The sequence below is a fragment of the Dipodomys merriami genome, unplaced genomic scaffold (assembly GCF_024711535.1).
Source record: "Dipodomys merriami isolate MVZ:Mamm:240054 unplaced genomic scaffold, mDipMer1.0.p SCAF_85, whole genome shotgun sequence".
In the NCBI taxonomy this organism is placed as follows: Eukaryota; Metazoa; Chordata; class Mammalia; order Rodentia; family Heteromyidae; genus Dipodomys; species Dipodomys merriami.
The window spans coordinates 4,163,736-4,180,605 of NW_027206457.1; the positions used below are offsets into that span (position 1 = coordinate 4,163,736).

Below are 16,870 nucleotides of genomic sequence, written 5' to 3' on the forward strand. Positions count from 1 at the left end.
AGGCCTATAGTGGGAGCAATTTACCTCACAGTACTCCAGTACATACTTCTGGATTGGCACTCAGTGAATTCTACTTGGTGCTGTCTTTGTATTACAACCCCCTGCTACCATGTGACCTCCCAATTGATGGCTAGGTAGGGCACTTTGCATCTCCATTTTCATGTGCCCTGACCCCAGCAGCCAGTGCAACATCTGAGCAGTTGACCATGATGAGTTCACCTTGGACTCCACAGGATAGAATCCTCCTGTTGATAAGAATTTACTGAGTATCTATTCTGTGCCCTTCCTGGTGCTGGGCTTAGGCATGTGATAGTGGGCAGGCAGGGGAGCATGCCTTGTCTCTTCACAGAGCAGAGTTGCCTGCTGGGGAGAGTTGGCCTTGTCCATCTGTTCCCAGCCACATCGTGTCTCCTGTTCAGAGTCACTCAGAGCTTCGGTGCAAACAATTTCCTTTGGTGTTACTGGTCAAGAAATAGTCTCTCTCTCTATAGCTAGGATGGGGGTCTCATGAGGCAGACACCCTTCACTCAGTGTTGGGGAGAGCTGCTCCCTTTGGGGCACTGTGCATTGGACTTCCTGGAGAAGGACTAAAATGGGAGCTTTTCTACTCACTCACTCATGCGCTTGGGCGAGGATATGCTCATATGTTTTTGTCCTGAATCTTGAGACACTTTAGGAACTCCTGTTTTCTAAGAACTGCAAGGTGGCATGTGGGCCATTATTCCTGGCAGTGCCATTATTCCTGTCCACAGATCGGGGAGCGGGGTCTCAACCTCTCTGGGGGGCAGAGGCAGAGGATCAGCCTGGCCCGTGCTGTCTACTCTGACCGTCAGCTCTACCTGCTGGATGACCCCCTGTCAGCTGTGGATGCCCACGTGGGGAAGCATGTCTTTGAGGAGTGCATTAAGAAGACACTTAGGGGGAAGACTGTTGTCCTTGTGACCCACCAACTGCAGGTGACTGGGGCCTGCAGGACCCCTGGGGTCTAGGGATGGGTGGGCCTGGTGTTCACAAAGCCTCTTTTCTGATCTAAACCTGGCTTTCCCATCTGCCCTGTCCTTTCCTGTACAAGGTGCCGAGGCCACAGAGGATGGGGGAGACTGAGGATACCCTGCAGCCCCCTCTTGGCACCCAAACACAGAGGCCTACTCCTCTCTCAGTGTGACCCTAGTGGCCCTGACTTTGGGTTCACTGGGGCCATTGCCTTTGAGTTTATTGGAAACAGGCCTTTTCTTCACGAGAGAGTTGCTTGTTCAGGAGCAACTGACTGGGGCCTGTGGGTGGACATAAGGCACTCCAGAGCTCTAGGCCATTGTGGTGAGAAGCTGGGGAAATGGATGAGGAATCAATTAACCTTCCATTCTTCCTCCAATAAGGGCCAGGGGCACCTTGGCTGGGAGTGAAAAGGGGTGTGGACCTTTGAATGAAAGTGTTCCTATGTTCCAGCCTTCATCTCCAGGGGAAGTCAGGATTTGGAGCTAGGACTGATGTTTAGGGGGAGCTTCCTCTTGCCTGGAGCCTGCTCTCTGTGGGGAGAGTTGTCTCTTTCAGTCATAGGAGCAAGAATTTTGCAGTGTTGAGCTTGAGAATGTGGTAGGATGGGACAGTCCTAGCTGCATCCATCCTTTATAAAGATCCCGAATGTCCGGTGGCAATAAAGGACATTTCTCCACGTGAGGAGAGCCAAGGCTCCTCCCTCTCATGCTATCTTCTTCTCCTCTTCTCAGGGTAAGTGTCCAGAGAGGTGAAGCATGTGTGTATATAGGGATCTCATGCAGGAGAGATAACCCAGGGGACAGGCCTGCACTAGCAGCTGGCCCACTGAGGCCGGGGAGCAGAGCCCTATCTCCTCCTTCCTGGGGAACATGTAGTACAAGGCCTTAGTTCAAGGGCAGGGGTAGGTCTCCGATGAGTGGTGGGAGTAGCAAGAAATGTACCTGTGCCACAGAATGCTGCAGCCAGCATGTAACGATATTCCAACAGAACCCAGAGAGAGGAAGGAGTTTCTCAAAGACCCGGAAATGATGCTTTCCCATAACAATGACCCTACCCTTGAGCCATCTTTTGCCCAGGGCTAAAATTGTGGACCTGGGGAGATGCTCCAAGCATTCTAATTTTTCCTATGTGGGCTGCCAGGTTTCCTGGAAGTGAGATCACCCTCCCCCCCTAGGCTGGGTCAGGTGAAGGGCAGGTTGGGTTTCTTCATAGTCCCCCATATGGTGCTGGCAAAAGGCTCTGGCCAAGACAGGGTGCTAAACATGGTAACCACAGCACTGGCCCATGAATGTTCAATCTCTGGAGATAAACCAGAGTAGGACAGCTGTCCTGAGGGGTTCTGGAGACTGTGGAGGGTAATTGCAGGTCAGAATTGAGGGAAAATCATAGTCCCAGCCCAAGTCCACGTTTGAAACTGACTACCTCGCCTATGAACCTAGGCAAGTGCTCACTGAATTTTCTCCTAGGCGAGGTCACAGAAATATATCTCCCCAAGGTCATTTTAGCTCACCTTTTACATTTGATATTGGAAAATGCAGATGGCCACCAGGTGGCACCAGAATCCTGGCCCAGCCATTCCTATCCCTAGTGTGGGAGGAGAAGAGGGAGCCTGAACTGAAGCCCAGGGGCTCTTCCAGAACATTTCTCTGCTTTTATTCCAGAGGCTCCTGACTGGCTGGGCTGGACAATCACTCTTCTATTTACTTGAGAAAATAAATTAAACGAGGCTAGTCACTGCTGATAGCTAATTTAGGATTGATTCCTGGGAGATTGCCTAACAAAGCTGCCTAGTAGCTGGAGTGAACTGGGGGTTCTGGTCTCAGAGAAGGCTTCTCCAGAAAGAGAAGATGCATGCCCTGACTCAGGGAGAATAGGGTGTTGGGCTGTAACAGTCTTAGGGTTTCTCAGTTTCCCGACGTGGAAAATCAGCTGACAGTGAACTGCCTGCCTTCTTGGGGCAGGTTGAAAGAGGTAGAAGATACTGGAAAAAAAGATTTTGTCAGAAAAAGATCTCAAGTGGACATTAAGAGCCAGGCTGTTCCTGATTGGGCTGTTTGGGGGAATGTACAGAAGTTGGTCACTAATGTCAACAGTGCCAAGCTTGAGAACCTTGTTCTGGGTGAGTCCAGGAAACTGTGGTGTGAATCTGGTATAGGGCACACTGTTCTCTCTAACAAAGCAGAAGTTCAGAGTAGGTTACTTGACTCTCTGTACAGTTTTTAGAGTACTGTGATGAAGTCATTTTGTTAGAAGATGGAGAGATTTGTGAAAAGGGGACCCACAAGGAGTTGATGGAGGAAAGAGGGCGTTATGCAAAACTGATTTACAACCTCCGAGGGCTGCAGTTCCAGGTAACTGCTATGCTATCTGGGCAGGGGTAGGATGGGGGTGGGAGGGAGGTAGGGTGGGGGTGGAGCTGGGAGCCTTTCCTTGTGATTTTTTTTTTGAAAAGTTATGCCATTTTGTTTTCAGAAAGAATTTCACTTTGTCTGTTTTTGCCAGTATTGGGGCTGAACTCAAGGCCTGGGTGCAGCCCCTGAGTTTTTCCACTCGAGGCTGTTATTCTACCGCTTGAGCCACAGCTGGAAATAAGAGTCTGTTAGACCTCCAAGCCATGGTCCTTAGATCTCAGCCTCTTGAGTAGCTAGGAATACAGGTCTGAGGCATTGACACCCAGCTTTAGGAATTTTACTTTATCTCCAGGATCCTGAGCACATTTACAACACAGCCATGGTAGAAGCCCTGAAGGAGAGCCCTGCCAGGAAAGATGAAGATGCTGGTACAGTCAGACTTAGAATCCCACTCCTCCTACTGCCCTTGGCCATGAATGGACACAGACCTCTATTTCTCATCTTAGTTTCAACTCCAGGAGATGAGAAAGTTGAAGGAAAAGAACCTGAAACAGAATCAGAGCTTGCAGACATGAAAGGTATTTACCATGCTTTCCCTTGGTCAAAGAACCATAGAGATATGTGGGTAGCTATGGGTGGAAAGGAAGTGTGCCGCAGTGAATTTCATTCTGGGCATCTAGAATTGGCTGGTAGTGTGAGCCTGTCATGGTGAATCTTTATTGTTGATTCAATTGGATTAAGAGAGGCCTACGTAAGGAAAGCACACCTGTGAGTGTATCTGAAAGGTTTTCAGAAAGGATTAACCAAGGAGGAAGCCCTACAGTGGCTGTGGGCAGCACTGCTTTATAGACTGAGGGCACAGATGGAACAAAAGGAGAAAGAGGAGGAAGACTGCTAGTGTGTGCACTCTCTTCCTCTCTACTTCCTGGCCACCATGAGGTGAGCTGCTCTGTTCTGCAATGTCCTCACCACCATCATGGACTGAAAACACTGACAGTGAGCAGAAGAATATCCTTCTTCCTTAAATTGTTATCACAGGTGTTTAGCCCCAGCATTAATAAGTCTATCAGAGCCTCAGTACGAATTCTAGCTCCATCACTCACTAGTCTTGTGACCTTGAGCAAGTTGCCTCACCAATCAGAACCTTGGTTTCTTAATCATAAAACAGAGAAATGACAGACCAACCTCCCAGACCCTTGCAAATTACAGGGCCTGTCATCCAGGAACATTCAATAGTTGTTATTAGCTGGGGAGCTCAAAGCAACACATAGGAATTGAGTAGGGAAGAAAGCAAGCACAGGAGCTGTGAAAAGGAAGGAAGCCAGGTGAGAGAAGGTGATTAATTCTTTCAAAAACTAATCTCTCAACATTGTACTAGTGCTGGGTACTAACACAGGCCAGGGAAAAATGACTGTGTCCTCAGGATCTTGCCATCTAGTTGATGTCCTGTGAAAATGGGAAGCTGTAGGGAAGTGTGGTAAGATTAGAGGGGAATTGAGATGGGAGTAACCAACAGGACACAAGGTCTTCACAGTGCAGGCTACCTTTGAACTTGTCCTTCAGGATGTATAGGAATTTTCCTAGGACAGTATGGTGAGAGGAGAGGAGATGGTGGAGAGTTTAAGGTTGAGAGCACAAGGAAGCTCCAAAAAGGCAAGGAGTTGAGATGAGCCTGGTAATGGCCAGTATGGTGAGGTCACCTGTCCTCCTCCCTCAGACTGCTGCCTTCCCTCCCTCTGTCTATTCCCATCCCTAAGTACTGACTCTACCTGGTGATAGGTCAGACACTCATAGGACAGGGGTCACATTTCATCAAAGTACTCGCACAAAGTGGGGTGTTTTTTTTTTCCTTCCAGATTTAGGCTTCTGATTCTCATTAATGAGTAGTTGGAAAAAAATCCCCCAAACTTAATGCATCTTGCTCAGGTGTGGTTCCACACACTTATAATCCAGCGCTCAGGAAGCTGAGGCAGGGGAATGGAAACTTTGAGGCTAACCTGGGCTACTTAGCGAGACTGTGTCTCAAAAACCAAGATAAAGAGAAGAAAAAAAATACCACAGTACAGTTCATCAAATTTAAAATGCCATATATTTTTTAAAAACTCAGTCGTTTCATGTAACACAGAAAAAAAATCTCTCTACCAATTAAATGATATCACCTACTATGGAATGGAAAGAACATCCAGATTTGGGGAATGTTAAAATATGAAGGGGAAAAAGTCCTTGAATCAATTAAATTTGGCAGCACTAATTTGCTGTGACATATGCCTGCACGTTTGGAGAGACAACTTATTTTTACTGCTCCAAAGTCTTTCTGGGTTGAATGGAAGTACTCAGACATGCTCTAGCTCTGAAACATACCCAGGAAGATGTTTCCCTTCCCTCTCAAACAGCCATGCAGAGTCCATGCAGCAGCTGACCCAGAAGGACATGAGCTCTGGGAAGATGGGAACAGCTCCCTTAATCACCTTGGAAAAGACAATGCGGGTGCCCTTGTTGCTGTAGTGCATGCAGCTGGACTCCCCAATGCCACCTCTGTACCCCTTGGCCTGGGGCTTTCTCTAGTAGACACACATCAAAATGGGAAGTTAACCTCTCCAAAGTCTTCCCCAGTGGCCAGGAGGAGTTGTGATAGGAAAGCCATCCCACAACATGTGAAGAAGCTCTGGGGTGAGGTCTCCACAGGCTGAGAGAATCAGCCAGGCTCCAATTGTGCACTGGGCTTGCTGGTTTGATGATAGTCCTTTTACTGTTGCTTTCCCTCCCTCTTCTACTAGACCCCAGTCAACTATAGTTACCCCTCAATATCCTTAGGGGATTGGCCCCAGGACTCCCCACAGATTCCTAGTTCTTCAGGTGCTCAAGGCCCTTGTTTATATGAAGTGGTGTAGTATTTACTTGTAACTGATGTGCATCTGCTTGTATACTTTCTATCATCTCTATTTGACTTCTTTTTTTATATAGATTCATTTTTTATTAAAAATTTATCTTTGAGTAGTTACACAAAGGAGTTTCAAGTTAGTTTGTGAGTACAATTCTTTTTGTTTTTGTTTATTATTTGTTTTTGTCAGTCATGGGTCCTGAACTCTGAGCCTTGGCGCTGTACCTCAGCTCTTCAACTCAAGGCTAGCACTCTACCACTTGAGCCACAGTGCCACTTCTGGCTTTTTCTGCTTATGTGGTGCTGAGGAATCGAACCCAGGCCTCATGCATGCAAGGCAAGCCTCTACCACTGGGCCACCTTCCCAGCCCCAGTACAATGCTTTTTTTTTGTTTGTTTTATCACAGTCTGCCCATCTCTCCTAACCTCACCCATACCCTCAATTTACCTGGCTCTGTTTTCATATATGTACATGGAATATTGTGACTACATTCATCCACCCTTCCTCTCTCTATCCATTCTACTTCTAACACTTAACATGACACATTCCTTGGGGACTAACATCAAGAAAAAAGTCTGTGTGTTTAGCATAAAGGCCATGGTTTGCAAATGTTTTCAATCTAAGATTGACTATGTCTGCAGATGCATAACCCATGAACCCTAAGGAGTCTGCTTCTGAGAGAAAGATTAACATGACTCTTCAATCTCCAAGGCCAAATGCATAGTAGGAGCTTAATAAATATTTCTCAGAAGACTGGAAGCTGCCTCCTTCCCAGGGCTGAAAAAAGAATCAAATCAAATCCAGTTGCTTAAGCCTGGGCAAGTGGAACAAGTGAAGAGAGGTGTACAGAGGGGCAACTGGGGGCATCTTAGCCATGAGGGCCATGGGCTTGTGTTTGTTTCCATAGCTCCTGAGCACCAGCTCATCCAGACTGAGTCCCCCCAGGAAGGAATTGTGACCAGGAAGACGTATCACACATACATTAAGGCTTCTGGAGGTTCAGTATAAACCAACAAGTCTCTTGACTTAATTTGCATTTGAAAAATCTGTTCTTAAACTGTTGGGTTCACATTTTTATGATTCCTTTAACAGTTACTCTCTTTTTGTGAGGGCTGTTTGTCGGAGCTTTATTTTTTCCCCCTTTAAAAACTAAAGTCTGATAATGCAGCCTTTTAAGTGGGATCATATTTTGTTTATCTCCATTAAAGCTTCCCAGCTTGGTTTTATTGGCACTGAGTGGGCAGCGGGCACAGGCCAGTGATGCTCCTCCACATGCTCGCTCTCTGATGGCTAAGTACAGTAGCTATCAGCTCAGCCCTGAGGTGCCTATCTCTCTCCAACAAGATGGGATTTTTTTACTGGTTTGATTTTTAGAAAATATGGAGTCACTTCTATGGAAGTTTTCATTGGAGATATTTTCCAATATGTCAGACAAAGTGAACCCATTTTCTAAGCAGGTGGGATACATGTTCTTATTGGGGTTTAGGGGGCCAACATCCAGATAGCTTTAATTAGCCTGTGATGTCTGTTCCTAGGGGTGGGAACCCTTTTCCTCTAGGCTTTGAGTTTCCCAAATTCCCAGGGTTGAACTCTGAGGGAGGTAGTCTGAGCCACCCCCTGGCATCCGTAACCGCCACAGACCTTGCCCTTCCTCTTGCAGGGTATCTCCTCTCTCTCTTTGTAGTGTCCCTCTTCTTCCTGATGATGGGCAGCTCTGCCTTCAGTGCCTGGTGGCTGGGTCTATGGTTAGACAAGGGCTCACAGGTGAGTTGCCCTTTAGCAAAACTAAGTCTTCTCTCGGAGCACAGAGGTTGCTGAATGGAGGTCTGAATGTGTCCAGTGGCATGTGATGAGCTCATTATCTCCCTTTGATCCTTTTCATGAAGAGGAAGTCAGTTACTTATACTACACGATTCAAATTCCTCTGATCCCCTGCACTTTCTGTTTTCCAGACAAGCAGGGCATCTGAATGTTCACCTGCCATCTGCAGTTTTTTTTTTTCCCCACTGATAACTGGGGTTTGAACTCACAGCCTTATAATGCTCATTTGGCTTGTTCACTCTACCACTTGAGACATGCACCCAATCCAGCATTTTGCTGATTAATTGCTGACTTTCCTGCCTGGGCTGGCTTTGAACTGAGATCCTCCAGGCCTTAGCCTCCTGAATAGCTAGGATTATAAGTATGAGACATAGCTGCCTGACTCCATCTACAGATCTTAAAGCACAGCTAATAAAAACCATGCAGTCAAGTACAACACATGGGGTCAGCACATGCAGGGTATTTAGCTCAGCAATCTTAGTCCTGACAAGTGGCAGGATCAGGCTGGAAAAGCCTAACTCACATTGGTGCTTCTGTCCTCTGAAGAGAATTGCCATATTGTCACGAATATTGCCAAATGTTTGATCCCCAAAGCCACCACCACCGCAGGAATGGGAGATGGAAGACTCAGGCTCTGTCCCCATAAATGCTACAGGTTGACTGGGACCTGTTCTCTAACCTCCCAAGGCTCCTGTCTCATACTGGGCAGGATTGATGGAGTTTACCTTCCCTGGAGCTTGCTATAATCTCTCCCAGCTGCTGGCCAATGATTTCCAAGCTTTTTTTTGGAGCCCTGGAGCAATGCTGTGGGGGGTTCTTGCCCATTCTTCAAGAATACATTTTGTTACATTTTTGTTGCTATGACAACCAAACAGGCTATATGAAGGAGGCTTGGGGAAGGGAGAGGCGGTTGGGTACAGCTTTCTGAGGTCATTCCCCAGGGAAGAGGTTACTATGTGGTCTGCTCTGGGTAGTTGTCTCTGGATTCTCACTCAGTCTGAAGAACCCTCTCCTTGGAAAATTCCAGTAGGGGGCTTCTCCAGCAGGGCACTGAATATGTTGCAATGATGGCAGAGCCATGTCTTCGTCTCCATCACCTGACGCAGTGGGTGTGCCACCTACAGTCTGGGGAAGGGTCTTCAAGTAGCTGAGCCTTCCCCCCTCTCTCCTCCTCTCCCCTCCCTGAACCAGAGATGGATTTGCCTTCGCAAATGCTAATCTATCAGCCACCTCTGGTTTACATTTCCTCTATTACTGTAATCAGCAGAATGGCATTTAGAAGAATGATGTTTGTTTACTCCCTAAAGGCCCACTTGACTTTTAACACACAGCCTCGAGAAAAATGAAACTGCCATTTTTCTCAGAAGGAAGAAAGATAGCCTCTCCCAGAAATGCTGGTGAAGTTGTAACCTCTCCCTGGGCATGATGAAGCCATGATTTCTTCAAAACATTCAACAATACTCTGTATTAACTAGGTTCTCTCTTCCCCAACAGGGACCCCAGGATAGTGTGTGCAGTACCCTCACAGTTGGCCCTTAGAAAGAACAGGGAGGGGCTACAGAGCTGGCCTATCCTACAGAGAAGCCCATCCTCTCCCCTCCCTTCCCCTCCCCCCCACTGAGGAATCGGTGTTGTTGGAGACTGGTCCTTGATTTCCTGTCTTGCCTAAGGGTGGCTCAGTCAATCCCTTGGAGTCCAGATTCCTTCTTGATGTTCTGCATTCAGTATTACTTCTGTTCTCCAGGGGCACAGGTAGCTTCTGGAATAGCTGCCCCATACTTGTTTGCTTTTATTTTCCCTATTGACTATGCTGTGCTTCCAAATCAGCTTCCCCTGGAAAGAAACCATGCAAAGTTCAGAGGTCCTCTGAGGGAGCTGATTTGATTTTTATCATCCTGACTCATCCTTTACAATCATGTCCATGATTTTAGTTTCTTCTATTTGGAATATTCTCTTTCTTCTGACAGTTTCTCCTGATGCCAGCTCTTAAGACTTCTCTTGTTTTGCTCCAAAGATCATGTGCGGGCCCCATGGCAACAAGAGCACGTGTGAGGTTGGTGCAATCATGGCAGGCACTGGGCATCACATGTACCAGCGAGTGTACGCAGCAAGCATGGTATTTGTGGTGGTGTTTGGCATCATCAAAGGCATCACCTTCACCAAGACTGCACTGAAGGCATCCTCCTCATTGCACGATAGAGTGTTCTATAAGGTAAATCTAGAAGTGCAGCAGGTTCATCTCATTAGCCAGTCAATGGGGCTTTATGGACCCTACTGTGTGTCACACACTGTGCTGGGCCTTGGGGACAGAAGAGTTTCTTGGAGCCTCTTACATGGGAAGGGCAATTATGGAGAGCTGCAAGGCTACAATCATGGGCCCTTGGGCTAGTCTGGGGAAGCTTCCATGAAACAGAGATGTGCAGGCCAAGAAGAAAGCATCTTTGCTCTAAGGGACCTGACTAGGCAGGCTGCTCAGAAGTACTTCTGGCCCCATCTGCCTGCCATTGCTGTAGTGGGTGTCAGCCATTGGCTGCTAGGGCCCTCATCAGAGTGTACAAAGAGCTTCACTCTTTGGGGATGCAGAGACAAAATGGAGCTTAGGTTTCAGTGCCTTGGAATACAAGAGCAACCCCTTCCCTCCACCGCAGCTTACCTCCCAGATTTAGAAAGGAAGCCTGACCTGCAGGGCACCCCCTACAGAAGACAATCCCCCCCCCCCACATGCTCTCTTGATGGCTACAGGAGTTGGGGAGAATCCAGGCTCAATTACTTCCTTCCTGCCTTGCCCTGTCCTCCTCCTCTCTTCCCTCCCTCCCTCCCTCCCTCCCTCCCTCCCTCCCTCCCTCCCTTTCTCCCTCCCTCTCTTCCTCCTCCCCTCTCGCTTCTTTTCTTCTTTTCTTTCTGCTGGTACTGGGGCTTGAATTAAGGGCCAGGGTGCTGTCCCTTATATTTTTCATTCAAAGGTGGTGCTCTACCACTTGAGCTTCAGCTCTAATTCTGATTTTTGGGTGGTTAATTGGATGTAAGAGCCTCAGGGAATTTCCTACCTGGGCTGGTTTCAGACTATGACCTTTATGTCTCAGCTTCCTGAATAGCTAGGATTATAGGCATGAACCACCAGCACTTGGCTATTCTCAGTTTCTTTAGACTGCCTGGTACAATGGGCTATGCTATACTCTTGAAAAAAGGGCAAGACTGTGCCTGCACTTCCAGCCCCAGGTTTACTAAACACTCAGCTGGACTCCATTTGACTCTCTGCTTTTATCCACAGATCTTAAAGAGCCCGATGAGCTTCTTTGACACCACTCCTACTGGCAGGCTAATGAACCGCTTTTCCAAAGATATGGACGAGCTGGATGTCAGGCTGCCATTTCATGCGGAGAACTTTCTGCAGCAGTTTTTTATGGTGCTGTTCATTCTGGTGATATTGGCTGCTGTGTTTCCTGTTGTTCTTTTGGTCCTGGTTGTCCTTGCTATAGTCTTCTCCCTTCTTTTACGGTAATCCTATACACTGTTTTAAAAGGAAAAATTAACCACACATACACACAGGCATATGCACGTCTGCGCACACTCACATGTGTGCACAGTTGATGTGTACAATGGCCAGGAATCAGGTGATATTGACCACTTTTGCTGTAGAGTCAGTTGATTTTTTTTTGTACTTACTAAAGTGCTTTTTTCACCCCAGAGCAACCCTGAGACAAGGATATTATTGAGAGGTGAAATCACAGGTCTCAAGCCACAAAACAAGTAACAAAAGTTACTGGCTCTCTGATGATTGTTTTTCTTTTCTTTTGCATTAGAACTTAAACTCAGAATTTGTCCCTGAACTTGAACTCAGCTCTGTCTCTGAGCTTTTTTGCTCAGAGTGTTAGTGTTTTACCACTTGAGCTACAGCTCCACTTTGGCTTTTTGGTGGTTAATCCTGAGATAAGAGTCTCACAGACTTTCCTTCCCTGTCTGACTTTCAACTGCAATTGAATTCTGCCATTCCTGTCCTGGAGAAGGAGGAGGAACTTCCATCCTAACAGTTAGTTAGAGAAAGGCCTGCTTGTACCTGGGGGTCCTCCCATCTGGAGGAAGTAGGAGGGTTTATGGTCTCTGCTTCCTAGGGGACCCAACTCTCCCAGCCTCTTCACACTGTGGCAAAGTGAGAGTTCTCAGCAGGTAGTATGGGGGTTTGGGGTAAGGGCAGAGGGTTACAAATTAGAGCTCTAGCTCTGCCACCAAATTTGCTGGAGGGCTTTGGAACAATCAGATAACTATTGCAGACCCTAATTTGTTCTTCTCCAAATTTTATCATCACTAAGAGGTAAGCTTCATGGTTTCAGAGGGTTTGGTGAGGGTACTAACCAGGACTAGATGACCAATTTCTTGAAAACTGAAATTCAATGTTATAGAACTCAAGTTCTGGGTGAGAGTTGACAGCACCAGACATAGGTAGCACTAGTGGGAGCAGAAGAGAAGTAGGTTCAGGGACATCTGCAGGGAGAGTCACAATTGATGGATTTTTGGCTGTTGGGGCAATGGGAGGGGCTGAGGATGTCTCAAGGGGGAACCAAGGTGCAGGTGGTATGGGGGAAGAAACAGTTTGAATGAACTGTATGGTTTGGGATGATTTAACTTGGAGGATGGAGCCAGTGGGTAGGGATGTGAAGGGACTGGAGAGATGGATTTGGAACCAGTAAGGCATCTGATGCAGCCATGGGAATAGTACGGCTGGCTTGGGAGTCAGGAGAGCTGGGTTTTCACTGCAATGCTCTGGTGGCTTTGATAAAGGACATAGGGTTTCAGTTTTCAAACTCAGCTTTACTGTAACAAGAAAATAATTTCTGAAAGACCTTTACAAAGAGAAGGCACATGGTGGATGACAGTATGCCAGGCATTTGTTTGCATCTGTTCCCCCATTTATGCTGTTAATTGATTTAGTCAAAGCTTTTATTTCTCTGCCTGTGCACTACTCTTTTCCTAAAGATAGGAAAAACCAGATTTGGTTCTGGCTGAATTATCCAAATCTTTCCAACTAATATACCTAAGCTCTGAGCTAGTGAGGTCCCTATCTCCCCTCACTCCTTTGGGTTAGTTTTAGCCCTGAACCTGGAAGAGACAATAGATTCTCTTCTGGTAGCCAGCTAATGTGCATGCTGAGACCACTGGTCTCTTGCGTGTCAGGGATCATGGGCTTTCCACATGGGAGGACCACATCTTGAGGGATTTTGTTTTGTTTGTGTGCCAGTCCTGGGGCTTCAACTCAGAGCCTTGGTGCCGTCTCTGAACTTTTTTTTCTTTCTCAAGGCAGCAACTCTACCACTTGAGCCACAGCTCTACTTCTAGCTTTTTTAGTGGCTAATTGGAGATAAGAGTCTCAGACTTTCCTGCCTGGGCTAGCTTTGAACTGCAATCCTCAGAGTTCAGTTTTCTGAGAAGCTAGGATTACAGGTGTGATCCACAGGTGCTCAGCTGAGGGTTTGGTGTTAAAGTCTGGGGCTATTATGATATTTGCATAAAATTACCTTTGCAAATAAAGGCCTTGCTGGCACTGGTGGCTCATGCCAATCAGGAAGCTGAGATTTGAGAATCTGTTCAAAGTCAGTCAGGAAAATCTGTGTGACTCTGATTAATCACCAAAAAGCAGTAGAGTGGACTCAAGTAGTAGAGTGCTAGTTTTGAGTGGAAAAAGCTCAGGGATAACACCCAGGCCCTGAGTCCAAGCAGAAAAGAAAGGAAAGGAAAGGAAAAGGAAAGAAAGGGAAGGGGAAAGGGAAGGGGAAAGAGAAGGACTTTAGAAAGCTAAATGCTGGCAGTTGACTAGCAGGATTCTCTCTTGGTTAGCATAAATTTCTCTTCCCCTTGCTGGGCAGCAAAAAATATTAGCATACACTCAGGAGATGCTCTGGACCAACATTTCTCATTTACAAAGACTACAAATGCTATAGCATTTCTGTTATAAGACACACTGGAGTCTAAGCGCAGATTAACTGTAACTACCTCTCAACAATAGGACAGGACATCCATCCTGTGGAGCGGTGACACAGCCACATACGCTCTCCCTTAGATGTCATCGTCTTGGAGTTACCTATCTGGGGAGTGGCCAGAGCTCTCTGTGCAGAGGGTGAGTTTGCTGAGATCTTACTCTGGTCCTCTTGACCCTCTTGTTTTCCTTGCAGTATTTTCCACCGAGGAGTGCAGGAGCTGAAGCAGGTGGAGAACATCAGCCGGTCACCCTGGTTCTCCCACATCACCTCTTCCATGCAGGGCCTTGGTGTCATTCATGCCTACAACAAAACAGAGGACTGCATCAATAAGTGAGTCATGGGGTGATCTCTGCTCCAAGCTCTCTCTGCCTCATGATTGGCCCTGAGTGGGAGGTCGTAGACTTATCTGGCCCTCAGTGGACAGTTCTGGGCTGCTGGGGTAACCCATGGGACTAGCATAATTAGGTCCAGCATACTAAGACACTTGGTTCTATTCCCTGCATCTTGAGCCTTCAAAGATGTGAAATAGTAGAGAAAGCTCACTCAGTGATGGCTTTGCTTATGACTTAATATTTTCTTTTTTGTTTTTACTCTAAAAGAGAAAATTGTGCTCAATTCAGAAAACAGGAGAGGATACAAAAAGAAGAACATTACTTACTCAGGCCTCAACTCTAACACTGTTCATGTTTTCATATACATGTTGGATTCCTAATTCAGAAATCTGGAATCTTACTAGGAACTGGTGGCTCACATCTATAATCCTACCTACTCAAGAGACAGATTTGAGGATCGAGTTTTGAAGCCAGCTAGATCAGGCAGCTTTGTGAGACCCAATTAATACTAAAAAGCCAGAAGTGGAGCTGTGTCTCAAGTAGTAGGACACCAATCTTTAGTGAAAAAGCTAAAGGATAATGCGTAGGCTCTTAGTTCAAGCTCACATATACAATCTGAAATCTGAATGACTCCCAAATCTAAAACTTTTTTTATGATGCCTAAGTGATGGGCTACAGTCTAAACACACGAACAAATAATATACTGTATAAAAATTATCTACAGGATATGTGGATATGGTATAAATGAACATTCTAGAACTTTATGTTTAGATGTGGGTCTCAGTTTCAAATGTCTCATTCTACATATATAAATATTCGACCGTCTAAAAACATACAAAATCTGAAACATTTTTGGTCTCAAGTAATCAGATAAGTCATATTCAACCTACGGTTTTTTCCCCCAATCTTTTCCTGTTTTCTGGTTCATAAGACTTTCTTTTTTTAAGGACTTATAATGTTTTTTTATTTTAAAAAATATTTACTTGTTTATTTTAATTTTATTTTCATCTTTAATTGTACAAAGGAGTTGCCGTTCAACAAAGTAGTATATGAATAAGATGAATCTCAATGTCACTGCTTCCATCATTTCCCTCTTTCCCTTCCAACTCCATTCCTTTCCTCAGTTTTCTTCATTTCGTAGAATATACATTGAATTTTTATGACTGCATTCCCCCTCCCTTCCTTTCTTTATTTGTCTGTCCCTTTCCTTGATAACTCCCCTCTTTTGAGTACTTGTTTCCTTGTAAAGATTACTTATTTAAAATTTTTTTTGTGTTAGTATTTATTCTTTGTAGAAATGATTTTTATTGTTACTGTTTTATTTTACTTAGCAAATAAACCAATTTTCTTCTCTTTAAATACAGGGGACTAGATACGTTAGTAAATTCTCTGGAATCTTCCAGCTTCAAACTTCTAAACTATGCAGGAAGAATGTATCAAACACAATAGGCACACTGTAGCAAAAACAAAACAAACAGAAAAAAACAGCCCTACATCTGGGAATCTTTTAGATCTTTTTAAAAATTGTTCTCTTCATTTATCTACCCTCCATCTGCTTGACAACCCCCTCAGTCAACTGACAAAATATGTTTCAGTTTTCTGGTATTCATTTTATAAAATGATTGGTTAGTTGTTCTGAGGAGTTACACCATTGGAATCCTCCCTGAGTCTACCATAGTCAATTTGTGTGTATATATGTATATGACCCTGCATATGTTTCACATATATTTATAATTTATATCTATTCTCCACATATGAGAAAAAATGTGCCTGAGCCTGAAGTACTTCTTTTAACATGATTTTCTACATAATTTCCCTGGAAATGGTGTGGGTTTTTTTCCTGATAGATAAATAAAATTTCATGGAAAAATTCCATTGTATATTCCACATTAAAAATTCATTCATCCATTGTAGGACATTAAAAAAAATAAGTTGGATATGGTAAAGTGTAGTTATGATGAATGTCCTTACTGTATCATGACTTGTAATATTATGGATGAATAGTAGTATTGTTGGACATAGAATACTTCTATGTTGAGTTTTTTGAGGTATCTCCAAACTGGCTTCCATAATGTTTATACTAGAAAACATCAGTAGTTTACATCAGTAAACTACATTACTTTACACTAGTTTACATTCCCACTAACAATGTTGGGTTCTTCTTTTCCCACATCACTGCCAACATTTTTCTGTTGTTGTTATTCATGTACATCTGGAGATCTTAACACAAAAACTGTGTTACAGTTTGTGTTCACAATCAAGTTAAAATCTGATGAAGGTCTCTGGGGCAAGGAAAGAGAATTCTCCAAATTTAGACAATTTCTTTCCATCTGGAGCTTTTCCATCCCAAAGGATAATGAGAGAGAAGAGGAGAGAGAAACATGGTGAACCTCTTGGGAAATTTACACTGCTCAATTGTAGCCATGAAAAGATACACATCATTTCTGTATGCTCATTGCCCAGACTTAAGGAACATAAACTCACCCAGATGCATAAGTACTGGTGACTATAGT

The 16,870-nt window shown here is 45.1% G+C and overlaps 1 protein-coding gene across 5 annotated transcripts in view; it reads left to right on the forward strand.

Annotated features, from left to right (window-relative positions):
• Positions 1-16,870, forward strand: part of Abcc12 (ATP binding cassette subfamily C member 12) — a 77,682-nt gene that overhangs the window by 38,935 nt on the left and 21,877 nt on the right. For 3 of the 5 annotated variants that reach the window (XM_070011891.1, XM_070011895.1, XM_070011892.1), the window contains exons 14-21: positions 753-956; positions 3,213-3,347; positions 3,700-3,925; positions 7,137-7,226; positions 7,890-7,993; positions 10,065-10,262; positions 11,322-11,548; positions 14,218-14,355. In XM_070011891.1, coding sequence (XP_069867992.1) covers positions 753-956; positions 3,213-3,347; positions 3,700-3,925; positions 7,137-7,226; positions 7,890-7,993; positions 10,065-10,262; positions 11,322-11,548; positions 14,218-14,355 — 1,322 coding nt within the window. The remainder of the gene's footprint in view (positions 1-752; positions 957-3,212; positions 3,348-3,699; positions 3,926-7,136; positions 7,227-7,889; positions 7,994-10,064; positions 10,263-11,321; positions 11,549-14,217; positions 14,356-16,870) is intronic. The other 2 variants (XM_070011893.1, XM_070011894.1) reach the window with 2 other exon arrangements.